Raw genomic sequence first — 26,866 nt, 5'->3', positions numbered from 1 at the left:
TTGGGCTAAGGAGGACGAAGAAAGAACTGTGATCGACAATCTTCCCTACATGAAAGAGACTTTGTACCTGCCTACTGAAGAAATTCGAGAGTCTGCATTGCAAGCTTGTCATGATGATCCTTTGGCTGGGCACAAGGGGATTTTGAAGACTACAGAATTGCTAAAAAGATACTTCTGGTGGCCCACCATGATCCCTCAAGTGAGACAATACATTCGCTCTTGTGACAAATGCATCAGGGGGAAATCCAATAGACAAGCCCCTGAGGGAAAACTCCAACCTCTCCCCACAGCTCCCCATCCATGGCACACTGTCACGATGGACCTTATAGTAGATTTGCCGACTAGTCAGGGTTTCAACACCATTTTGGTTTTTGTAGACACCTTTTCCAAAATGAGTCATTTTATCCCTTTAAAAAAGCTTCCCACAGCTCCCCAGTTGGCCAAACTATTTTCTCAACACATAGTTCGAGCACATGGAATTCCAGTAGTTGTAATTTCTGACCGTGGTACCCAGTTTGTTTCTCATTTTTGGAGGGCCTTCATGCAAGAGTTGGGAATTGATTCCCGATTCTCGACAAGTTATCATCCTGAAACAGATGGCCAGACAGAAAGAGTAAATCAAGAGATTGAACAATATCTTCGTCTGTACCTTCTAGACCAAGAAGGCGAATGGCCAGACCTCATTTGGACAGCTGAATTCGCATATAACAATGCGGTTCATGCTTCCACGGGGTTTTCTCCATTTTATTTGAACTCTGGAAGACATCCAAATATAATTTTGGGAAGGTCAGAAAGTAAGGTCCCAGCAATTAAAGATCTTAAAGATAAGATTCAAGAAACTTACCAATCAGCCAGAAAGAATTTAAACCTAGCAAAAGAGACTTACAAGAAGTATGCTGATCGAAAAAGAAGGTCGAATCCAAATTATTCCAAGGGAGAATTAGTCTGGTTATCCACTAGACATTTACATCTCAAGGGAAACAGGAAGTTCTCACCTAGATTTCTGGGCCCTTTTAAGATCAACAAGATTATCAATCCAGTGACAGTTAAACTTACCTTACCTCCTCAAATGAAAATTCATCCAGTGTTTCATGTTTCTCTCCTAAAAAAGAGTCCAACTAATGTCAGACTGACTACCCCACCGAATCCAGTCACAATAGATTCTCATCCAGAATATGAAGTTAAAAGAATCTTAGACTCAAGAGTTAAGAGAGGAAAGTTGCATTATCTCATAGACTGGAAAGGTTATGGCCCCGAAGAAAGATCTTGGGAATCAGCAGATAATGTTCACGCAGCTAGATTAGTGAAACAATTTCATGACACTCACCCTAACAAGCCAAGGTTGGTGGGGCGATCTTTAGAGGGAGGTACTGTCAAGAACTCACTAGTAGCCGTTGTTACCCCCTCCCTTAAGAAAAGAAGAAGAAGAATGATTCCTCGTTCCAGGTATGGAAGAGCATTGCAGCACTTATGGATCTTAATGCAGAGATTGCTCCTCTTGATTGCTGAGACCGGCGAAGAGGAAATCCAAGATGGCGGCAACCCTCGAGCGAAATCAGAGCGCTCTAGTCTCTGGACTAAGGTCTCGAGCCCAAGCGAATCTCTAGCGCGAGCTCCCGACAAACCGCGCACTTCAACTGAAGTTCTCGGCTGAGAGCAACGTTCGTTTCCTGTTCCTGTTCTGAAGAGAATTTCACCTTGTTTCTTCACGATTTTTTCTCCGCTGTTGCGGAAAGGATGTGCACATCGGGAACGCTGTTCCCAGTAACTATTTAATTTTGAATTGCGTTTTTCCTGAGAGAAGTTCTCGTCAGGATTTGAAGAGGTCTTGTAGTTCGAAGAATTCCCTGAAGAGACTATCATTTCTTGAACTACCAAATCAACCAGAGATAAGTAAAACGAATATTCTTGTGAGAACTACTCCGCTGGAACTGTATCCTTTGAAGTTTACTTGAACAATTCACAGCTATTCCAATTCTTGAAGAGACTTGGTTATATCTTATTTTGGGTATATTCTGGACGTCATTAAAGTCAAAGATTACCAGTAAGAGAGAAGCTAGTCTGCAGTGTTCCTCAGGTAGCCACCAGTTTCCCAGAGGGTGAAGTAGGGAGTTAGAAGGGCAATGTAATTTGAGGCATAAGTTGTTCTTTCATCCTCTGCAGGTCCGGCCCGATTTCTTCACAATCAAATTCCTGATGAAGAAATTCCATTAGAAGATTTCTAATAGAAGAGGTGGGGCAGTTCCTAAACGTGCAGCAGTCTCTCTTTTTCTTATCCAATTCCCCTTTCCCCCTCGTGAGTGTCAAGTTCAGAAATTCTGATTTGGCAACCGCGTTGGGGATTTGGGAGCTATCATCTGCTTCTGTGGAAAAACTCTGGCACAAGGTAAGAGATCTTGACACACGGGTAGTTGAATCCACTATTACCGAAACTGCGGGTGCCCTTAGTAACCTGACAGCTGAGCTTCAGGCGGATCGCCTCATGACGTTACAGAATCGTATGGTCCTCGATGTACTACTTGCAGATCGAGGTGGAGTATGTAAGATGATCCAATCGAGTTGCTGTGTTTTTATCCCAGATAATGCACCAACGGTATATAAGGCCATTTCCAAGTTACACAAAATCTCCGACTCTATTCATGTAGAGGAAGGTAACTGGTTACTAATGGGATGGTTCTGGAGCCTGTTATCTGCATGGGGATGGAAGGTTCTGATAGTCATTGGTGTTGCATTGGTATTTTTATTCTCATGCTGTCTCATTGTTCAGTGTGGTCCTGCCTTATGTGGCCTTTGTATTTCTACATGCGTAAGAAGACCACCTGTTTTTCGAGATACACCACGAGATAGAATAATGCTCCAGCAACATATCAGTGACATGATGAACATAGAGATGGACTCTGATATAGAGTAAGCTATTGCCTATGTAAGGGCAAAAGGACGGTCTGAGGTTCTGTAGCGATCCGAGCCCGTGTAGTCGGTATCGTAGTACTGACACGATTTTGGTACCAGTGAACCGTAAATGATCCATTGTATGCATGACAGTGTTTTCGCCGCACTACGAGCATGAATTCACTGAGAAATAGCGCATTCCGTTGTGATATCATGGCATCCATTTTAGATACGGCACCCATTTTGTTTCTTGCCCTCACATAGTCAATGGACGAACGATGACCCCGGCAGAATCACCTTGTTAAGGACACGTAAGCTCAAGCCCGAGGAAGCTGACGCTGCGTGACTAGGCAGAATCAAGCCGCCTCCCCTGCCTGAGGCCAATCCTGCTATACTAGTTCTCGCGTCCATTGTCCTGATTGAGAGGCCGAATACGGTAGCCGTGCCCGTTTACGATCCATAAACACCTCTTATCCTGCTTTTCAATCCCTTTCACCTGGCTCTGCTCCTCTCCTTCTGGGCTTTTACAATGGGGAGGATACGATTTTTATGATGGGGAGGATCGGGCAAAGAATGGAAAACTGACAAGGAGACTTGATCGAATACCGAAAACCTACGACTAATTATTGTTTGATGTATGTTTATTGTCTGTTTGGGATACCGGGTTGGGCATGAAAAATATTCGTGTAATGTTGCCTAAAGACATATTTCGTGTATTTAAGGAGCAACCCACTTCTTGCAATTTGAACAGTCTCGTAGATTCTGCCTTTGTGTGGTTCCTATGACTTCTGTGTCCCTGCAGTAAATAAACCTTGGTCTCTGACGCCACCATCGAGAAGCCCGCGTCTCTGTTTATTTGTGCACCGAGACAGGAAGGAACTCAGGGGTCTTTGGGTGTTGTTTCCCTGACACCTCTGGACTCTTAAAAGTCCAGAACCTCAGAGTGCTGTGCGTAGTGAGCCAGGATCCCCTGCTCTCCCCATGTTTGCCTTACATTGTCTGCTCCGGAAGAGAGGGGCCACAGTTGCAGGAAAACTTCAGAGAGGAGCAGGAACAGAGGAACTCTACTAATGTCTGGTGGGTGAGGCCTGTCGGCACGACTGAGATACACCGCCCATGCTTTTCCAGGGGCAAGGAGGGTCTTATATAAATGCTGGGAGCATCACCCCCTGGACGGAGCAGTGCTTCATGGATTCTGAGTGATCCTCATCCCCGAAGACTCAAACTGGCCTGTAGGCCCCAGCTCCACCTTACCTGCAAATGTTGAGCAGAAGCACCAACCGCCACCCAGCAGCTTCGAGCATTTCCAAGATGTACTGTGAGGGCTGTTGAGGAGGCACCGCTGCCCTGCGTCCCTTCGCGGGCGGCTCGAATTCTTGAGGGGAAGGCTGAGCTTTGGCGATTCTGCTGCATGCTCCCAGCAGTTACCTTGGGGATTCTGGAAGTGGGGGACCGAAGGAGTTCTCCCTGCCTGTACCGTAAGTGTTGTGCCCCCCTTTTGTCATAGGACATACCTGGGGGGCACCTAGTGGGCACAATTGACCCGTGGTTCCTGAGGGGCCATGATTAAAACATACACAAGTGCTCTATCAGCACAAGGCAACTTACTGTAATTCCTGTGGTAGATGTGCAGGTGTTCCTGTTGCCAATGTGTTGTGAAAATTACTGTATACAGCCTCATAGGAGTGCAGAAATGCTGTACCTAGGTTTTCACCATGATTAAGGTGAACCATGTGTTTTAATCATTACCTGCTGCATTTCATGACCTGAATGTCTTGATATGTCATTTTAATCCGAGCACTCACAGGATAGTGTGCATTATGTCAGGAGTTGCATTTATATGTGCAGTGATGGTGTTTTTATGACATGTGCAACGTATAAGTCTTTATCTTTTTGCACTAAGTGTGATGTTATGACAATTGCCTAGTTGGCAAAGTGATTATTGGTTTATGTGGTTTTGGTCTATGTTTATATGCAACACAGATACGTATTTTTATGTACTACTGTGTGGAGTCTCTTTTGCGGCATATTTATTGTGTCACTGGTGTGTGTGTGTTGTGCAAACGCTTTACACATTGCCTCTGGGATAAGCCTGACTGCTTTTCCAAGCTACCAAGTAGGTGAGCAGGGGTTATCTTGGATGTGTAACTCCTTTACCCTGACTAGAGTGGTGGGTTCTGCCTGTCTTAGGTGAATAGCCTAGCCAATCAGAAACCCAATTTCTAACAACTGCCTCGAAGTTAAGTCCCACTGCTTTTGTGCCGAGCTACCAGAGGGTAAAACATAGGTTAACTTGGTGACTTTGGTTGTTCACTCTGACAGGGATTGGGGTCATTGTTTGAGAAGAGGAAAAAAAAGAGGAAAAAACGAGGAGAAATAAAAGTATTTCGCCTCGTTGCACCTTCTTACGCTACCCCTGGGGAGGTGTGGGATTCGGACACATTCCCAGGTTTACAAAATGTTGTATATCTGGGAATGCAGCAGAATCCATGGGTGTTGCATGGGAAAACCCACAGCAACACCCATGGCATGCAGCTTTCAGGCAAAGTGATGCATGAAAAGGGGCAGTATTTACAAGACCGTGAATAGCCACACAGGTGGCTTTGTGCGGCCTTGTAAATCTGGGCCAGCACACTGTGCTGCCGGTACGTCAAAAATAGTGATGCACCGGTTGCGCAAGGGGCTTGTAAACAAGCCCCTGGGTTGGTATCCTGAGCTATTAAAAAAAATTATTTGCATTTTTCAGAGATAATGCAACCAAACAGGGAGTGCGAAGCAATAGCCCACACATGCATGTCCCACTGAATCATTATGACAAATACAAAGCACTCTCTATCAACTAACACAAAAAAAACAATCACAAAGGAGCACCAATCAGGAAGTAATCTAGTAATAATTACAGTACAGTTGTGTCACAGTATTAATCATGATGTCATTACATTTTTGCACATTTCAATTTTCTCGTAGTGGATAGTTGTTTTGGAGCCATTCAGTATGCGCCGATTTTCAGTCTAGTTGATAGTCATATTCTACCTATGTGCATGTGTATTTTTCTCAGTCGCTGTCAATGGAGTGGGCTTGTAGATAGTTTTTCAGTGGTTGCCAAATATCATATGGGCGCGAACTAATGGGCAGAAGTGTGGCATAAATATCACTCATTGTATCACAGTAAATGAGGTCCCGAAGCCATGCCCGTAATGTTGGTGTCTGCGCTCCACCCCAGTGTAATGAAACTTGTCGTTTAGCTATCAATAAAGCTATCACAGAGAACCTTCTAATGCTTCTTTTAAGTGGTTTGGCAGATACCAAAAGGGCCATCAATGGTTTGGGTAGTATAGTTTGTTCAACCATGATGGACAGATGCCGAAAAATGTCTTCACAATATGCGTCTACAGGCGTACAATGCCATGCATGGTGCGAGAAATCTGCCTATGAAGCTACACATCTCATACATGCATCCGACACTGTTGGATTCGTTTTGGATAGTAGTTTGGGAGTGACGTACATTCTATGAAGATATTTAAAATGTAATAATTTATGTCTATAATTACTTGAGATGTAGCGAGTCTGTGTGCAGCAATATCTCCATATGTCGTCAGTAATAGTAATATCAAGGTCCCGCTCCCAGGATGCTTGCGCTTTAGTGCCCACAGGTGGGAGGAGAGACAGCGATAAGTGGTATATGCGTGACACTAGATGAGTGCTATCTGGTGAGTTTATAACAAGCGTAAGCGGGGGGACGTCATCCGGTTCAGACAAGGATTCTGGTGTGACTTCCAGTAGGGACCCGCAAAGTTTATGGAGCAAGAAATTGTCTATGTATGTGGCCGTTCCGCGGGCTGCTAGCTCGGCAGTTGTACATGGCCTGGAGTCACGAAACAGGTTGCTCATTTTTTGGAGTCTGTGCTTAAGTAGTGTTTTTTTGTGAGCGTCTCCGTGGTAGGGGGATTCCACAGATTATCTGCTAATGGTAATTGTGGAGAGTATAGGGACTTGTATTGCAGATATCTTAGCAACTTGGTCCATGCCCAACATGTAGTAGGCAAGGTTTAGATTTCTGTAGGGCATCGTGGCAAGCCTCAAGGCAATATTGTAGATAACGAGTTAGGATTTATCTGTGATCTGTCAGGTTTGAGATATTGAATCCGGGCATCCATATGATACCAGTAATACGTAAAGTGGACTTGAGCCACCAAATAGTACAGGTAAAAGTCAGGGACCCCGAAGCCCCCACGTTCAAATGGCATAGTCAGGGTGGCCCAGTTCACTCGCAGTTGTTTACCCGACCAGACCAGTCGTATCAGAAGCGACCGAAGTGTATTAAAATATGTCACCATCAGAGTAATGGGGATGTTTAAAAAGAGAAATAAAAAAAGTGGCAATACCACCATTTTTATTGTGGCAATCCTACCAGCAATGGAGAGAGGGAGTCTCGTCCATTTATCCATTTGTATCCCAAGTCAGTCAATTGCGAGTCCATAATTTAAACGGATAACCTCAGGAGCACTACAGTATAAGTGGATGCCCGGTACCTAGGGGGGTCAATGCACCATCGCAGGGGAAACTCAAGTCACCCTGGAATAGTGGCGAGAGTCAACGGAAATATTTCGGATTTGGTCCAGTTTATGACCAGGCCCGAATGCACTCTGAATCTGACCACTTCCCTCAGAAGATGGGACAGATTCTCAGTAGGTTTGCGCAAAAACAGCATCACGTCATCTGCGTAGAATGAGGCAGTGAGTGGGCCTGTATGTAATTGTAATCCACGGAGTAGATGCAGTTCCTGTATATGACGGGCAAGCGGATCCATAGCTATTATGAATAGCAGGGGTGAAAGTGGGCACTCTGTCTGGTGCCACGTGGGGGTATCCTGAGCTTGTTTCATAGGAGCAGCTCAAGTACAGTTCACAGTAGTATTGACAACCGGTGACCTCAATTAACGCACTTGTATGCACAAACGAAAAGAAAGTATACATTAGAATAAAGAAAAAACTAAGTAATCTGCTAGAGCATATTGCTTTGTCTTTTATAAAGAAATTCAAATTTTGAAACAATTTCGATTTTTCCATATCTTTTGTATATGTATTAAACAAAACATTTCCTAACATATATTTGTGGAATGTATACTTGTTTCTGTACTTTTGTGTATTGTGTTCAAATCGTAGAAATCGCTGAGATGGGGTCCCTGGTTTCCAACAATAATTCATCATGAGTTCCCAAAATTCAAACGAATAAGAACTGCTTCTTTTAGACCAATGGCAAAATCATCGTTAACAACCATTGTTCATAGGACTTTAGGAATAGTAACAACATGTTGTGTCATTTAAAAGCTTACATATACCTGGAAGTAGAGGACTCAAGTGTCTGGACAGCGATCTGTCCTGCTATGGTCTGGGGGCACCAATTAATCTCATGTGAAATTTGAACTGTTAAATTGGGGTAGCTCGTTTCATCAAATTGTAAATTGCTTAGAAGATGGCGAATTATTTTGCAAAAGAGGCTTACCTCTTAACTATGTGAACTATGTTGCAGCGGATTAATCACAGGATTTCTGTGGCTGGGTATGTCACAGTATACCACAGCGGCTGACTACTGAAGGACGGGCCATGCTAAAGTTAAGAAGGTGCATGCACAACAAATATGCAACACTTAAATACTTGTGAAAAGAGGTAGTGATGTGGGCCTATATAACAGATGAATGAGTAAGTAGGTCTTCCAGGCTGCAACTCTTTGTACACATTGATGATAAATGCAAAATGACCATGTCAATTTTGGAATAACGAAATGCTCTTCTAATACTTCCTACATGCTTAACAATGTTAGGACACGTGGTCAACGTCAGGATGTTCTAAGCACAATTGTGGTTACCTCTTGGCTTGTAACACGGCACTGCAACTACACACTCTTCTTTTATATGTGGCTTCAACTGTGGGTTGCACCCACCAGTATGCTGTCCACGATGATCATTGCACAGTACAACTCTGTACCGCAAGCCACGGCCACATGTCACTGTGCACTAAAAGAAAACAATATACATTAAAAATTAACTATGTACAAAGTCAGGCAAATACAATTTTCCCAATTAAAGAAATACTGGTGTGAGCACTTAGTCCTTTTTATCAATCTCACTTGTTTTCATTCTGTACACACTGCTCTGTCAGCAATGTTATTATCACCACGAATACCACCCACACAAATACTCCCATAACCAGCTTTGTCAGTACCACCACCAATGCCATTAATACTAATGCCACCACCAATACCAATACCATCATATATACCAAAGCCACCATCAATACCAGCATACCTGAACCACCGCCTCTCATTCCATGCACCCACCAGATACCTTCTCTTCACCCATCTGACCCTTGCCACCGTTCCTTGGATATGCAAGACAACGACCGGTGGAAGATCCTTTTCCTACCTCACCGCCAGAACCTGGAACATCCTGCTTCACCACCTCAGGCCATCCCCGTCGCTGACCCAATTCAGGAAGGATCTCAAGATCTGGCTCTTCGACTGGACCTGAGCGCCGAGTCAGACCTGCAGCTCCCCAGTGCATTGAGACCCTCATAAGCAGTCGTACTTAACAAATATTGATTGATCAATATCACTGCAAGTACCATTGCCACAAATACCACCACTACCAAAACCTTGATCAATACCACCACCAGTTATACAACCACCAAAACTGCCAATGTCACATTACTTCCACTACTAATATCACCACAACTAATGCCACATCACAATATCAATAACCTGATAAGCACCAATTCTACGCCTCCTCCAATACCACCATCAATATCACACCACTGATACTACCAGTTCTACAACTAAAACCAGTTCCACCAACAGCAGCACTGCTTGTGTCGTCACCATTAATACCACTTTTATTAATGCCACCATCAATACCATCACCATTAATACCACCACTACTTCCAATAGTACTCCTTCATCGATACTACACCACCACTAATAGAACTAACAATACCAACACCAATACCAATACCACCTACGTCAGTATCACCACTACCAACAGTACCTCCACCAACAGCAGCAGCTCCATACCAATACCACAAACAATACCACCAACACCACTTAAACCACCATCAATACCACCAACAAAAATACCAAGACTACCACTCTTACCAACAATATTAGCACCATCACCTCACAAATACTTCCAGCACCAACACTGCTGTTTATTGGCAAAGGCAATCAGTTATTGATACGTTTGATGCATATTTCCTTAAAATGCATAGACACCATCAAGGAATATAAAAGGCTGCCCTTCGAAGGTGCAAAACAAAATCAGATGATTGTTTAACTGAGAATGTTATAATGAGCATGCCTTGCGCGATCAGCTTTGCCAGAAAGCGCATTTTACAGTCTGGACATTTTGGTGCAATGAAAACTGATTTTATCTATGCAAGAAATCCCATTTGCGTATTGTGAACTGTGTAAACTCTTCATTATTGTATTTATGCACCTCGGCTGGTGACTGACGCAAGCATTGTCTCCTCAGTGTTCATGTATGTCTCTAGAACTGAGAAACCACTCGCTGAATCAGAGACTGACTTTGCATAAGTGATACTGGCTGCCATGTGCCTAGATTTTCATATTTTAGTTAGCCAGTTGCTGATATCTGAGTGTGATCTACACAGCATGAATTTTAATCTAGAAAGGACCAACCCAGTCTTTTTGTCCATTCCTAGTCATTAAATGGAGTACCATAAGTGGGTAATGGTATTGATTATTTTAAGGAAATTAGATTTGAAAGAAACTGAGTACAAGTTCAAGACTGATTGTAATTATTATCATTGTCATAAAAGCGAAATTACTGCTGCGCAGCTAGAAAACGTATGTGACAAGTACTATGTGGTTTATAAAATATGGCAGAAGAGAAATTATATATTGTCCTTAATGGTATATGGTGCATACATTGAATCAACAGTCCAAGTGTGAATTAGCACCAAAAATCCAATTGAAGTTTGTCTTCTCTTATGTCAACTCTTGTGCGGATACTCTACTTAGCACATTTTAAAAGGGAAATATACATTGATATAAAGTTCTTGACTCGAAATTCACATCGCTAAAGTGTGTTTCCAAAAGTATGTATTATAAAATGCCTAAAATTGCTACTTTATCTATGATTTGTATTTCCTCATTCTCTTGACTGACACAAATGATTATTTAAAGCCATTTAAATACAAACAGTTCTTTTTGAAGTTCTTGTGGCTACCAGGAAGGCTTGTTAAAGTTTTAAGAACCACAAATGTATTGTTCTCAAAGGAGTCTGCAACAGGTGGCTGGCTTTAGGCTGGGCAGTGTTTATCTCTTCTGACTCACAGAACGGTTTCCAGTGAAAGTGAAGGTTTTCTATCTTTCGAAAACCCCTAATGTATGTTTTATGAGCTTAGCAGCCTCGAGCCAAATCCCAAGACATACTGCTGAAAACAGGGTGAAGACATGCTGCCGGAGAGGATGTAGCCTTATGGCTAGAGCGGTCGACCTCTAAGTCAAAGTTGAGGAACAATGTTTGAGTCTCGGCTACGACGCTCAACATCCTGTGATTCTGGGCAAATCACTTAATCTCTCCATGCCCAACAAAAATAAATGTGTCCTTGTGTACCGCAACTGGGGCTATGTAAAGTGCTTTGATATCAGATATCTTCGGGTCTAGTTCGTGCAATATAAAACGAAATTAAAAAAAAAAAAATGCCCAGAATTGAAGACTTAAAGGTCTCTTCCACCTATAAGGAGGCTACACTTGGCCCCTAAACCCTACTTTAATCTTGAACATAGAGGCAAGAAGCTGAATAGCTACTTTCTTGCATCAGTCTGCTCGTGGGACCGGACTTGCCTCTTAGGGCTGGTAGTCTGCAAACCCTCAAACACAGAATTCCAATAAACTGCCTCCAAATCACATTACACATCACCAACAGAGAAGCCTTACAAATCATTGATATTGCGGTCCTTCTAAAGTTCCTTCAGAGACAGGGATGAAGCATCAGTGTGGGAACAATGCAATCCCTGAAGGCTTTATAGCAGCTTTTTACTTGTCTGAGATTTTTTGATCACCACCTCCACTCAATTAGAGAACTCTTGCAAGTCGGAGCCCTGACTATGAAATCAGATTCTGCTGCCTTTTCCCAGTGGTGGGACTGAAGATCCATTTAACCAGCAAAAGAAAACACCCTTCGAGAGAAGCCATTCAAAACTTTCATTGACCTTACACGCAGCAATGACTAATGACCTTACACCCAGCATTGACTAATGAGCGTCTCCTTCCCCTATGTGGAGTTTTAGCAGGACCATTGGCCACATCTAGAGAACCCCACCAGCCTTGCTACGGCAGCTGCCTTCACAGCAGTTAAGTTTGGTGGGAAGGTAGCATATTAAAAGCATCCGCTTGGCAAACTTGTGTTGGTCAAAGAAAATAAACTCTAAAGTGAACAAAAAGTAAATGGCCCTGGCACATGGGTGGTCGACATTTAACATTTTCACTAATAATTTCTGCCAGGCCTTACATGGCGGAGAAGAGCAGAGAAAATGAATGATGGTACTCCTGCTGTTACTTTGACCCAGTGACCCTATTACAGATGGGCCCATTAGTTAGATTTTACTGGTGGCAAAGCCAGTGGAAGCTAAACTGATGGTAACACAGCCATCCTCTTCCCACCAATCCCTAAATAAGGCCATTTGTCATTTGGTGACGTGTTCGCATCCATTTCTGGCTTACAACTAAGACATTTCTTCTCTATGGTCTACTCTACAGCACTCCAACCACAGTCAGTATTCATTTTGTTTCATTTGGAAGTGAGGTATTTACATACAATAGAAGTGTGAGCTTTGGGTTCAGAGATGTTCTCGTATTTTGTGGAGGCCTAACTAGAACCACCAGGAAAATTATAATTCAGAAAATTTGGAGTGAACCATGAGTACAGAAAGAGAAGAAAGACTACCTGGTGGAGTCCAGCAAAGGTAGCCTGTCTTCATGGACAACCTTCTGTACCTGCAGCTGCCCCAAGGCTTCACTTTTAAGGCTTCTATCAGAAAGCCCTCGCCACATTGATCAAATGCCCTTGTGTTCTGAATCATTCACCCTTTTTCCGCTTAATCACAAGACTCCATTAAGCCAAGACAAAAATATCAAACCATCATGGGACATTGCCTGAGATTCTGCTCTCATTTCAGAGCTGCACACCGTCAAGTTCTCCTGCCTTAGAATAATATCTAAACAAACATTCTCTTTTAAACTATGTGCATGTTTTATACCAATTATTTTGTGAAAATCTGTTTTTGGTATAAGTAATTCCTGGTTAATACATCCCTGTTGTTTTTCTTAATGGTATTTGTCTGGATAAATGTTATTTTATCCTTAAATAGATTTAAATTGTAAATATTGTGCATAGTGTTAAATGTTCATCTTAACCTACAGCATTACCTGACCAGTGGCGTTCTCACAGGTGGTAGAAACATGCAACTTTAGTTTTAAGCCAACATGCACAGACATGTACACAAGTCGCGCTCTTTTCCATTTCTTTATAGATTCCATCCCTTATTCTTGAGGTACCCTTGCAGAAATGTTTAGATCATACGATTCCCATACATTTCAATACATTATAACAGATGGCCACACCTACCCCATCAACCTTTCTCCTGCACTGTATCCTCGCTGAGAAGGAAAAGTCTTTTTCGGTAACTTACCTGTGACCATTCCATAGCAGTCCACTTAGGGCAATCAAATAGATTGCAGGTTTGCATGACTTGTGGCTTGGGGGCGTACATGCATTTCCATTCCTCCACCTGCAGTATTTCTCCATGAATGGTCTCTTCCACACAAACAGTGCTTCGTCGCTGAATACCGCCTCCACAGGACACAGAGCACGAAGTCCATGGAGTAAACTCCCAGCTGAAAAATAGAAGGTACTGTGACATGGCTGTTGTGAACTGTACATCCATTCAAGCGAAAACTAAATAGCTGAATGATAAACAAAGCCCTTACCTGGGGGAGCATTCAGAAAACTGGGGCACTGTATTTGTTATTAAGCTTTGCTGCAACGGGTTGGAGCAGGAGGAGGTTCCTCAAATGGGTCCAATTGCTCTACACAGCCCCTTTGGCCAGAATAAGAGTTGGGGGCTTGGCATCCAAAACGTTTGCCCTTTGCCAGGGAACCCGTCAGCGCTGCCCGCTTTCACCACTCTTGTTTGCAGTGGCTATAGAACCTTTGGCAGCCACATAGCGAGATCGGATGGGGCCCTGGGGAATCAAGCTGGAGGAGACCAATTATGTGGTCTCCCTTTATGCTGATGATACGCTTGTTTACCTCCGGCGACTGGCGGGTTCAGTGACTCTCCTCCTTGCGGACCTACGAAGATTTAGAGATGTTTAGGGTCTCCGTATCAATCCAGGGAAATCCAAACTGATCCCCATAGTAAGACTGGTGGGAATACCACACTCTGAATTTACCACAGGCGGGGTTACCATGGAGGACCGAGTGAACAAGATACTTGGGGATTCGACTGGCAAACCCAGCCTCTTCCTACCTAGATCTTAACATTGGAAAAATGATTGGCGGATTACACAGCTCGACACAATTTTGGAGTGACCTACCATTATCTCTTATGGGCCAGATTGCAATTGTAAAAATGATTATCCTACCCTGATATTTGTATGCATTAAAACACTCACTCTTTATGGTTCCATGGCATTACTCCCAGACACTAGATGGCTTGCTGGCAGACCTCCTGTGGGGCAACAGGCGCAGGAGAGTACGCCTGGCAAAACTACAAAGAACGTGGGGTAAAGGAGTGCTTGAGGTTCCTTGTTTAGAGTTTTACTATATGGCATCCTAATTACAGCATGCAATACATTGGCTGGATACTGAGGATGTTGGACTTGTCCCTTTTTGGCAGGTTCACCCCTAAACATTTTGCCTTCTCTGTGACCTGGTGTTGGTGGTTTTAGGCCTCTGGGCACTTTAGCACTGTGGTCCAGTGTAAAGTGCGTGCGCTCTCTGTGTTACATTGGCGAGATTTTCCTGCCCTCCCATAGGAATGCATTGGGGATTCTCTGATCAGTGTGTGTCAGTGGTAATTCCTGTTATGAGAGGAGCAGTGTGGTCAAGTCTGGTATGTATAGAATTGTGAGAATAAATGCTGCGCAATGGTGTGCGCAGATATTTTATGACTGTTGGAGAAATGCCACTTTTAGAAGTTGCCATTTCTATGTGCTATGTGTCTGCCTGATGTGAATTGCATGTCTGACTTGTGAGTGACAGGGGCTGAGAGGTGTGTGTGGCTCCAGGAGGGGCAGGGTGAGTCAGCGCTGGGCTGAATACGACATCTGCGCTGGGAGTAGTGGGAGGAGTTATCCCCTGACTCTGAATAGGAGTGTGCCTGCCCTATACAATGCTTGCTCCTCCCCCCTGTGGTGTGTCTGATCACCTAGCCCCCACCTGACAAAGGGGAATAGGAGCTTGCAAAACAAAGTGCTCCAAATCCCCCCTGAACCAGTCGCATATGGTTCCCCCATGCCCTGCACTAAAGACAAAGGAAATGTTGGTATAAGTAGTGGGCCGTGATCCCATGAATTTGTTCAGTTCTGGTGCTGGGCCTGATCCTACTGGGACGTGCTGCTGCTGGGGCCCAGGAGGAACCGCCATGAGGGCTTGCCTCCCTGGGCCCAGCTATGCCCCAGGGACCTTTTGCTTCTTTTCTTCATCTCCCAGAACTTTGGCTGCCTCCTGCGCCCTGTGAGCGCTGTGCTCTAATTCTTTAAATTGACTCAAGCAGGAGGAGAGCGTGGGCTTTGTAGCGGCGCTGCAGCCCTTGGAGAGGGAATCCCGGGTGTGAGGGATTCCCCCGTGATGCCTGAATTGTGGGTGCCCACCCCGCTTATGCTGCATTTTTCGCGGGTGCCTACCCCGCATTTTGCCACATTGAGCAGGTGCCCACCCCGCTTTATATTTGAAATTATGAGGGAGACTACCCCTCATTGCCGCCACGAAGAGAAGGAGAGACGAAATCACCCCGAGGCCCGATCGCCATACAGGAAGTCAGGCAACCTTGCCTGGGACATGTGCGGGGCCTCGTGGTAGCAGGAAGGAGACGGAGATCTGTCCGGAGCCTCGCAGGGTCCATGTAGAAGTCCCGGGTCCCAGGAGGGGGCCCGGGAGAAGTGAGGAGAAGCCAGGCGGGAGCCCACCCCATGCTGGCAAACCGAAGAGGAGCCGACCCGAGTCCCAAGGGCTCTCCCCGCCCGCACCCTTCTTCGCGACCGGCCGCTGGAGCGAGAGAGAGTGCCTCCAGTGAATCTGCACCCGCAGGGGAGCCTGCAAGCTGGTGAGTGGGGCTCAGTTGGCACTCTGGTAGTGCCGGTGGAGGCACAGTGACGGTGCTTGTATTGAGCGGCCCCACAGGAGAGTGGGCAGCTCCAACATGGGGGCAAGTTTATTACAAAGTCCCCGTGGGGGCATTTCTCAGCACTCAGTGTGGTTAGTGCCAGTACCTATTTTTTCTTTATGAGGGGACCCGCCATTGCGGGCCGCTCCAACGAGGTGGCATTTGTGTTTAATTATAACCCCGAGGGCTCCGGTGAGTTGGTGCTGATCCAGGCACAGGGTCGGTGCTTATTGGCCACAGTTGCCCTGCTTGACAGTGGGCAACTGCAACGTTCTGCGCACCTTTGGTTTGAGAGTCCCTGAGGGGGACAGGAGGGCACAGTGAGTACCCAGGCATTTCTTTCATTCCCAGCTGCGCAGCAATTAGTGCCAGATGCCACATTTAGGCCACAGTTCGTTGGGGGCATTTTTAGGGAGCCAGGTGTGAGATGCACTCCTCTGCCCCCGTACTTTCACAGCTGGACAGCACTTAGTGACAGCTACAACGTTTAGGTCTGCGCAATTGCGCACACAGATTCTGCTGCCTTGGCAGCAGCACTGACATTTTGGACATAGGACATTTGAGCCCCTTTGAGAAGGCCAGTTGGCCAGGGGGACTGTTAGGTTTGTAGGGCGCTAGGCCCTAATGTGATTTAAGTGGTGCTAGGAAATGTGATTCATGTACTACGATTTACGCACCCTGTTTTATGGCTCTAACTATGGTTTATGTATGAGGTTTTTTGCACACTGTGGTTTATGTATGAGGTTATTTGCATACTGTGGTTTATGCCAGTAAGATTATTTTCTACTGTGAGTCATGCCCCTAATGTGAGTTATGCATAAGAGGTTATGGTCTAATATGTTTAGGCTTATGAGGTTGGCGCAGGATATATTTCACGCCTAATGTGATACTGTGCATAACATGGTTTGTGTTACAGAATGATGCTGAGTACAGTGTTTGCCAGAAGTTACTGGTTGTGTTCTACGTTTATTATATGTTCTACATTTACTAAGTTCACTTTGTGATGGTTCTGACAGTGGTCCAAGTGGCCCTGTCATGTGTATATAATCCCCTGTAAATATTGCCCAGTACCTGTTGGCACAGTGTATATTGGGTGATTACTATTCTAATGTGTTTTATGATAATACAAAGGCTATTTTTGATATAACCTTGTGTGGAGTTCCTTTTTTGGTGTGCCTAGTATATTGTTGCTGTGTGAGTGTTGCGCAAACGCTTTACACATTGCCTCCGGGATAAGCCTGCCTGCTCGTGCCAAGCTACCAAGAGGGTGAGCAGGGGTTATCTTCGGCGTGTAACTCCCTTGCCCTGACTAGAGTGGTGGTCTCTGCCTGGCTTTGGCACAAGCCTTAGCCAACCAGAGATCCCATTTCGAACATTGGTTATCAGCGGTGAGGATAGGACTTGCGTTTGCGCAGTACCACAACGACAACTGGTTACACTACAAGGTCTGCATTTTAGATGGTCACATGGATGGGGATTATTGTTTCTGAGTTTGTTTTAAGCGTCATTTCGTTTTGAAATGTGTTTTATGGTTGCACTATGAGTTGGGGGTCCGGCCAAGGACAGAAACTAGAGAATCTGGAGGAGTGACTGCCCTTGTGCAGACTGCTATTTCTTGGGTTGGCCTAAAGCTGAAAGAGGGACTGCCCTTGTTCCATCGTGCTATTTGTTGGGTTGGCCTGACGTAGAAGGAGTGACTGCCCCTGTGCTCTCTGCTGGTTCTAGGGTTGGCCTACTGTGGTGACTTAATTGGCATGGAGTAACTGGTTTGGGAGGGTAGATTATCCCCTAAGTGCAGTGTGAGTTTTCTGGAATACCCAGTAAGGGTGGGATCCAGTGGTGGCAGCAATATGTAGTCCCGTGCAGGACGTCCCAGTCCCAGTTCCCAAAGGGTGGTACCTGGTTCCCGGTTAAGAGGGGGTCAGGTTGAGATTCAGGGGCAGTGAGGAGCTGTCTCAGCAGCCTGTGTGGGGGAATATGTGGATGAGTGGTGTGTTGCACTGGACGACTGGGTGTGAGTTCTTTTGGTTATAAAGAGCTTGCATTGGGGAGTGACCCTAGAGGAATGATGCAGTTATCTCCCAACCCGCGTGGCGGAGATGGTTAAGAGTAGCCCAGCTATGAACCCTTATAGTGAGGAGGTAGCAGGGACTCACATCCTGTCTCGCAGGAGAAGGAGTGAGATTGGGCTGTGTACCGAAGTGCCCTCACCTCAGTCTCTAGTACTGGATGGTTCTTAGAGGGAACACCAGGTAGGGAGCCTAGTCTGTCCTGTTGGACCGTTCTTCAAGGGGGATCTCTCCGTGTTAGGTGAGCTGGGAGTGTCTGTAATCAGGCCTCCATCAGTTCTGGTGTCTGACAGTGCCACTCCTAAGTGGAGGGTGCAGAAGTCCAGATTGAGGGGTGAGAGGGGGAAAGAGTCCCCAGTGGAAGAACAATTGGGTCAGGGGCCAGCCAGAAGGGCTGAGTCACCAATGATTGGCCATGGTGACGCCACTTCTGTCCTGGGGCATCTCCACGCACTGTCAAAGGAACAGGAGGTTGTGAGCTCTGCACCAGGCAGACTGTCACACAACACATTAGTTATGTGTCACCCTCAAGGGGGGGCATGCGTGATCCCCATGAAGTCCTGGTTTGCCGGGCATCTGACCAAAGGGTACCATCCCTGGGTTGGGGAGCCAGGTTCAGGTGTTTCCCATCCTGGACGGAAGGGCAACTGTAATCAGTGTCCTGACCGGTTTGCCTTCTAGGGGTATCACTCCAGTTGGGAGGGTATAGGGCTCTGGAAGGGGGTGCATAGGGAAGGAGTTCTCGCCTCTGATCCTGGTGCAGTCAGTGAATTTGGATCCCAGGTGGTAGACCAGTTTATGGAGAGAGGTTCTTAACTTGTGGGAGAGTTGTGTTCTGGGGGTGCTTCACCTGGGAGAGTGAGGAACTCCAAAAGAGAGGTAGGGTGAGGAGATGCTTTGCCCCTGACCTCTGGTCAGCCTGAGGGTGCAGACCCTAGGTTGGAGGATCAGTGGTAGTTTGGAACTACACTGAGAGGGAGAGTGGAGAATGGCTATTGTGTGCCAGGAGTTACTGCCCCCACTCTGTGGATTGGCAAGGACCAGTGACGTCTGGGTGTCCTAGGGCCTGGTCCTGGCCGAGGAACAACTAGGGAGTACCAGTGGGGTAGCCTAGTTAGGCCTGAGAGGTTTTTTTTCAGAGGGAACCACATGGGTTCAGATTGGCGTAGAACCGGAGGGTGTCCATGCAGTTGAGGGTCCGCGTCCGTGTTTGCCTTCTCTTTGACCTGGTGTTGGTGGTTTTAGGCCTCTGGGCACTTTAGCACTGTGGTCCAGTGTAAAGTGCGTGCGCTCTCTGTGTTATATTGGTGAGATTGGCCTGCCCTCCCATAGGAATGCATTGGGGATTCCCTGATCAGTGTGTGGCAGTGGTAATTTCTCTTATGAGAGGAGCAGTGTGGTCAAGTCTGGTATGTATAGAATTGTGAGAATAAATGCTGCGCAATGGTATGCGCTGATTTATTCTGTCTGTTGGAGAAATGCCACTTTTAGAAGTTGAAAAAAAGACTAGAGCAGAATGCCCTGGACAGGAACTGCACTCCCTAAAACACTCAATGGTGAGTGTAAAACATTGTATACATCATAAATAGGGAATTTAAAGTTCCTATGAACCAAAGAAGAACAATTGCACTCAGTAGTAGCTAATGTATACAGAACAATCCAAAATATAACCAAACAATAGAGACGAGACTCCTTCTTGCTGAAGTGGTGTTTTAATCACACTCCTTCTTGAGGCTTCAAAGTTCGAGATCGTTACAAAATAATCCAAGTCATGTGTTAAAACACTATAGTGAAGCTTGAATTGCGTTCCCAATGCATTTCGGGTGAATCTATCACCCTTCTTCAGGGGATATCTACAAACAAAATGGAATACATTTTTTCAATGTGCGTTTCATACTGGTATAAGCAAAAAGGTAAATTGAAAAAATGGAAGGGCTCAGTGCCACAAAAGGGTAAAAATACTGCGAAATGAGGCAGATTAGTGAGAAATACAAACTTGATTACCAGTGATTGGAAAGGAGGAGGAGGGTAGAAAGACCAGACTGGCAGATGCGCAGGACACTAAAAAGCTCCAAATCACCAATTGTGTAAAGATTACCCAATCACCGTACGTACTTTTAGAAGTTGGCATTTCTGTGTGCTATGTATCTGCCTGCCTGATGTGAACTGCAAGTCTGTCTTGTGAGTGACAGGGGCTGAGAGGTGTGTGTGGCTCCAGGAGGGGCAGGGTGAGTCAGCGCTGGGCTGAATAGGACATCTGCGCTGGGAGTAGTGGGAGGAGTAATCCCGTGACTCTGAATAGGAGTGTGCCTGCCCTGTACAATGCTGGCTCCGCCTCCTGTGGTGTGTCTGATCACCTAGCCCCCACCTGACAAAGGGGAATAGGAGCTTGCAAAACAAAGTGCTCAAAATCCCCCCTGAACCAGTTGTATCTGGTTTCCCCATGCCCTGCACTACAGACAGGAAATGTTGGTAGAAGTAGAGGGCCTTTGACCCCATGAATTTGTTAATTTCTGGTGCTGGTCCTGACCCTGCTGGGGCGCGCTGCTGCTGGTGCCCAGGAGGAACCGTCATGAGGGCTTGCCACCCTGGGCTCAGCTATGCCCCAGGGACCTTTTTCTTCTTTTCTTAATCTCCCAGGACTTGGAGAGGGTTCCCTGTGTGAGGGATTCCCCTGTGATGCCTGAATTGCTGGTGCCCACCCCATTTATGCTGCATTTTTCGCGGGTGCCTACCCCGCATTTTGCCACGTTGAGCTGGTGCCCACCCTGCGTTATATTTTAAATTACGAGGAAGCCTACCCCTCATTGCCACCACGAAGAGAAGGAGAGACAAAATCACCGCCGCTGCCCCGATCGCCACACAGGAAGTCAGGCAACCTTGCCTGGGACATGGGCAGGGCCTCGTGGTAGCAGGAGATCTGTCTGGAGCCTCACAGGCTCCATGTAGAAGTCCCGGGTCCCAGGAGGGGACCCGGGTGAAGTGAGGAGAAGCCAGGCGGGAGCCCACCCCATGCTGGAGAACCGAAGAAGAGACGACCGGAGTCCCGAGGGCTCTCCCTGCCCCGCAACCTTCTTCGCGACCGGCCGCTGGAGCGAGAGAGAGCGCCTCCAGTGAAGCTGCGCCCACCGGGGAGCGTGCAAGCCGGCGAGTGGGGCTCAGTGGGCACTGTGGTAGTGCCAGTGGAGGCACAGTGACGGTGCTTGTATTGAGTGGCCCTGCAGGAGAGCAGGCCGCTCCAACATGGGGGCAAGTTTATTACAAAGTCCACATTGGGGCATTTCTCGGCACTCAGTGTGGTTAGTGCCAGAACCTATTTTTTCTTTATGAGCGGACCCGCCATTGCGGGCCGCTCCAAAGAGGGGGCATTTGTGTTTAATTATAGCCCTGAGGGCTCCGGTGAGTTGGTGCCGATCGAACTGCAAGGTCAGTGCTTGTTGGCCACAGTTGCCCCGCTTGACAGTGGGCAACTGCAACGTTCTGCGCACCTTTGGTTTGGAGAGTCCCTGGGGGGGACAGGAGGGCACAGTGAGTGCCCAGGCCTTTCTTTCATTCCAGCTGCGCAGAAATTAGTGCCTGCTGCCACGTTTAGGCCACAGTTCTTTGGAGGCATTTTTAGGGAGACAGGAGTGAGATGCACTCCTCTGCCCCGTACTTTCACAGCTGTACAGCACTTAGTGATAGCTGCAATGTTTAGGTCTGCGCAATTGCGCACATGGATTCCGCTGCCCTGACAGCAGCCCTGACATTTTGGACATAGGGCATTTGAGCCCCTGTGAGAAGGCCAGTTGGCCAGGGGGCCTGTTAGGTTTGTAGGGCACCATGCCCTAATGTGATTTATGATAATACAAAGGCTATTTTTGATATAACCTTGTGTGGAGTTCCTTTTGTGATGTGCCTAGTATATTATTGCTGTGTCTGTGTTGCGCAAACGCTTTACACATTGCCTCCAGGATAAACCTGACTGCTTATGCCAAGCTACCAAGGGGGTGAACAGAGGTGATCTTCGGTGTGTAACTCCATTGCCCTCACTAGAGTGGTGGTCACTGCCTGGCTTTGGTGCAAGCCTTAGCCAACCAGAGATCCCATTTCTAACAGAGGATAATTGGGAGATGTGACTCTTGGCTGGTACGCACAGTGTGGGCCCCCTACCGGAGCTTCTGATGCTCGGGACTGGGGTCCCCCTATCGATTCCATTCATTATACGACATGTAGCTATAACCTGGGCATGCACCTTATGCTACGGACATGTCCCTGCGGGCGCTGTGTCGAGTCGCCTGTATCACTGATTCTTTGTCTGTGCGTCGATGGCGGGAAGGAGGGTGCCAAATGCTGGGGGATTTGTATATAGACAGGAAATATATTACCCGTGAGGAAGCGATGGCCACCTTTAATTTGGGAACAGGTCAATTCCTACAATACGAAAAGATATTGAGCGTGGTGCGGGAGATCTGGCCGTCGTTCCTGGAAGAGCCCCCCAGTACTAATACACTAAAAGTGATGCTATATATGGCGCAGGGTAGGCAATTGGTGCACCATCTTTATCAAGCGTTATGTGATGATGTACCATGTGGGGCTCTGCCCATACAGTCGAAATGGGATCCTTTGGATGAGGAGCCTCTGTCTGAGGGAGTGAAGGGGTTCAGAAAGTGAGCTCTAATGCACGGTTTAAACTCGTTCAATATAACCTTGTTCATCAGGTATACCTCACCCCACAAACATTACATAATATTTATCCGGCTTGCACAGTTAAACGTCCAAGGTGTATATTTTTCTCACATGATTTGGACTTGTCCCTTATTGGGAAAATGTACTTGCACACCTCCGGAGGGCCACGGGATGGGTGATCCCTAGGGAGATCCAACATGTGGTGGTGGGTTTGTTACGTACACAAAACACAAGAGGCTAAGTAGACATGTTTGTTCTCCTGGGTTAGTATTAGCAAAGAGGCGCATTGTTATAGGATTATAGGATGGCTTCGACCTAAGCCCTCACAGACAGAAGAATGGGTAAGAGATGTGTGAGTGGGTGACTGCGGAAACGGAACGAATGAAATGTGTCCGGAAGGATGAAAAGCTCGCTGACGATCTCCATGCATGGTGTTATATGTCATAAGAACTAAGAGAGCCACTGGCCTCGTGGACTCGGCAGGCTGCAGGTGAGGGGGAAATGCAATGGGTGCCGGAGAATCACGGGAAGTGATAGCCAAGAAGCAACAGCTACATTCACAATGGGTGGCCCAAGACAACCATGTATATTTTAACGTCTTTCCGGGCTGTGTGACCTGATACGGAGGGGGAGAGAAGGGGAGGGAGGGTGGGAGTTACTATGTTGAAAGTTGACATGGGTCCCCGTGGACAGAATGTAGAGGTGGATTATGTATGCCTATGTATCACCATTGCAAGGAATCATATGCAATGTTGTTTCTTCCTCTTTTCATATTCTTATCCGATAAATGGAGTGCTTCTGTATATGGAATTGATGGATTGCCGTCCTTCCCTTCTCTCTGTCGAGGGTGGGGGGTTGGATGGGGAGTCTAATTTCATTCCAGTGTATTTCTTTAAAATTATGTCTGCGTTACTCCTAATTGCCAATAAAGTTAATAAAAAAAAAAAAAGCTTAGCTGCAGTCTTTCCTTTCAAATAACCCACCCTTTTAACAATTACGTTTCCATATTTGAAAACGATCCAGGAAGGAGTCTCTTGTCAACATTATCATGCCTTAATTGTGAATCTGAAAAGTTATCTTGTGTTAACGTTCAACACACTTAGACCATCTTTTCAGTTTTTCTCTGAGGAAATGCAGCGGTGGACTAGCTGATTTGAAAGTCAGAAGCCTTCCGAATATGCCATTGCTGAAGTCCAGTTGGCCTTTCAGAGGGACACACCCACACCAAAAGATAACCCCATCTTTAGAGAGGAGATGCTGAGAATAATTTGGTAGGAGCTACTTAGGCAAACATGCATTGGCAAAAACGATCATTGTCGCTTTTTGGCTTGGTAAATGCAGACCTATTGCCTGCACAGGTTTTCAGCAAAAATAGAAAGCAATAGTTATTGTTTGAGAAAAGATTTGGCAAAAAAGAGAAAAAAGATGCAGTGATGGATAAGCATGCGTATGTGAGGACGCACAATATCTGTCTCAAGGCGCTACAACAACCACCGCATCATTACACATGCTTGAATATATGTCATGATGCAACAGCGGATGCCACATGATGATGTATGTGCACGCATTCTTCATCAGTCATACTAATGCATACGCCGTAACGTGTTGAACATTTTGGTTTTTTTATTTACTATTCGAAGATAGCATACAGAGTGTCAAATTAAAGTATTTGCAAGAGAGCATGAAAATGAAAGGAATGGCCCAGGAGAAAATTGCAGCTACAACAAAAAAAGTTATGTATTGATATATATGTGAATGAGTGTATGTGTCTGAATGGGCCTGTGAGTGGTTGCATCAGTGCGTGAATGGGTCTGTGAGTGGCTGACTTTCAACCCCTGTCTCTCTCACCTGGAGATTCACGGGGGTGTGGGCTTTTTCTCCTCCTGGCGTATCTCCTCCTCCTTAGAGGCCATTTTTGACTTCCATTTTGGCACAGATTTAGGCGTCATCTTGGGTTGGCGGTCTAGTTGTCAACCAGCCGGACCTTGACACTCCCCTACTTAATGGGAGCCACGACGTGGACGTGCAGCAGACCCCAGTGGGGTAATAGAGGGCTGTGACTCTCCCTGTTGCTTACACTGCTACTATTTTGTTATATGCTGTGTGACCCTGCTGCTTGTATTGCTATTTGCACGCATTTTTTATTGTTTTAAAAGTTGTTTTTAATTTCTTCTGCATGCTCAATGTTTCTGGGGGTGCGTAGGTCTTCTGCCCTGCTGCGTGTTGCAGGGTGCAGTTAGGCATCTCCCCGACTTTCACCCCCTGTCCCTCTCAACTGGAGATTCGTGGTCGTGCGGACTTCTTCTTCCCCTCCTTCTGGCGTATCTCCTCCTTCTTAGAGGCCATTTTTAACTTCCCTCTTGGCACAGATTTAGGCGCCATCTTGTGTCGGCTGTCGACCGCCGGACATTGACACTCCCCTACTTAATAGGAGCCGTGACGCAGACGCGACCCTGGCGCGTCGCTGGTGCAAGCCCGTCTGCGCCCGTCCTCGTCCAGACTGCGGCCAGTACCAGCCATGCTGCCTATACTTTACTAGCTGTTAAGATCTCTTGGTCCAGGGAACAAAGGGGCCTGTTCCGTGGGGGACAGCTTGGATCTGTCTCTGACAGGTCAGAAGCTGTGCTGAAGCCACTGCTCCTCTGCCCTGGGGCGGTGTGATGAGAGGACACCCATGGGTAACACCGTGGTTAATATTGACGCTAGTAATTCACCAGAGGGCCTCTAGTTCTAACATACAGGCTTGCTTGACAAACTGCAGATCCTTCCCCAAACAATGTGACGATATCTGGCTCTTTTTGAAGTCTAACTCCTGGGACCTCATGTCCTTAACTGAAACATGGTTAAAGGAAAGTTCCAATCCCGACATTAGGCTGGCTGTTCTGGGGGGCTTTCGGATCTCTATTGCCAACTGGACTGGCCATAAGAGCGGGGTTGGGATGGCCATCATTATGAGAGAGGACTGGGAGATCTCTTGCAGGAGTCTTGATGGCCTAGGGTCCATTGAGTCACTCTTTTTCTGCATAAGGACATCCCCAGCACTCTCAGTGGCTGGCACTCCTGCTGGCCACCTGCTTGCACTTTATGACGTTATTGCAGATCTGTCCTTGAAGTATGCTAATTTCCTTGTCCTGGGAGATTTCACATGCAGCTCCCTCTGTGTGAGAGCAATAGTTTTATCTGTTTTCCTGCCTGTTAGACAGCAGGCAGGGTAACAGATGAAAACTCTGCTTCCAGCACGTGGCAGCGCTTTGCCAGTTCCTGCTTGCTGTAAGTGGAGTGTCTGCTTTTGCTTGGCAGGAGCTGTCACAGCTCCTGCTAAGCAAAAGCTAACAAATATGTCCCAGGGTGGGCACTTGGGGACATAGCAAGAGCTGACCCTGGGGGTTGCGGTACCCAGGGTCAGCTCTCCATTGATTGAGGTGGTGGTCCCTGGATCCGAAACCTATCCAGGAGGGGGGCAGCATGGCCCCTCCTTGTTAAAAAACAAATTATAGAAAGCTCCAGGAGGTGGTGGTCCTCGGGCCGAGGACCTGCGTTAAGCCCTCTTTAATGTGTATTTTAGTCGATGTGGGTTCCTGGGGCCGGGGGGGGTCAAGTGGCCCCCCGCATCAATAAAACATATGCCCCGGGGAGGTGGTGGTCCTCTGGGCATATATAAGACCAGGAGCTAGGATCATTTGTCCTTTACAGAAGTGGTGCTTCAGCGTGGGCACCTGCTATGTTTATATTTGTAAGTGCCGCACTTAGGGCCAAAACGTCCTGCCAAAACTAATTGGGGGAAAGGGGCCTCAGCTGGCAGATTTTGGCCCAGGGGTCCCCACCCCCCGGGC

The 26,866-nt window shown here is 46.5% G+C and overlaps 1 protein-coding gene across 2 annotated transcripts in view; it reads right to left on the bottom strand.

Moving 5' to 3' along the window:
• ADAMTSL3 (ADAMTS like 3) overlaps positions 1–26,866 on the bottom strand; it is a 2,432,792-nt gene that overhangs the window by 657,728 nt on the left and 1,748,198 nt on the right. For both annotated transcript variants that reach the window (XM_085644288.1, XM_085644289.1), the window contains exons 13-14: positions 13,600–13,804; positions 8,758–8,905 (exon numbers count right to left, since the gene is read on the bottom strand). In XM_085644288.1, coding sequence (XP_085500414.1) covers positions 8,758–8,905; positions 13,600–13,804 — 353 coding nt within the window. The remainder of the gene's footprint in view (positions 1–8,757; positions 8,906–13,599; positions 13,805–26,866) is intronic.

Source organism: Triturus cristatus, chromosome 3_1 (genome assembly GCF_964204655.1).
Source record: "Triturus cristatus chromosome 3_1, aTriCri1.1, whole genome shotgun sequence".
Taxonomy (NCBI): domain Eukaryota; kingdom Metazoa; phylum Chordata; class Amphibia; order Caudata; family Salamandridae; genus Triturus; species Triturus cristatus.
This window is presented reverse-complemented; position numbering and strand designations above follow the sequence as displayed.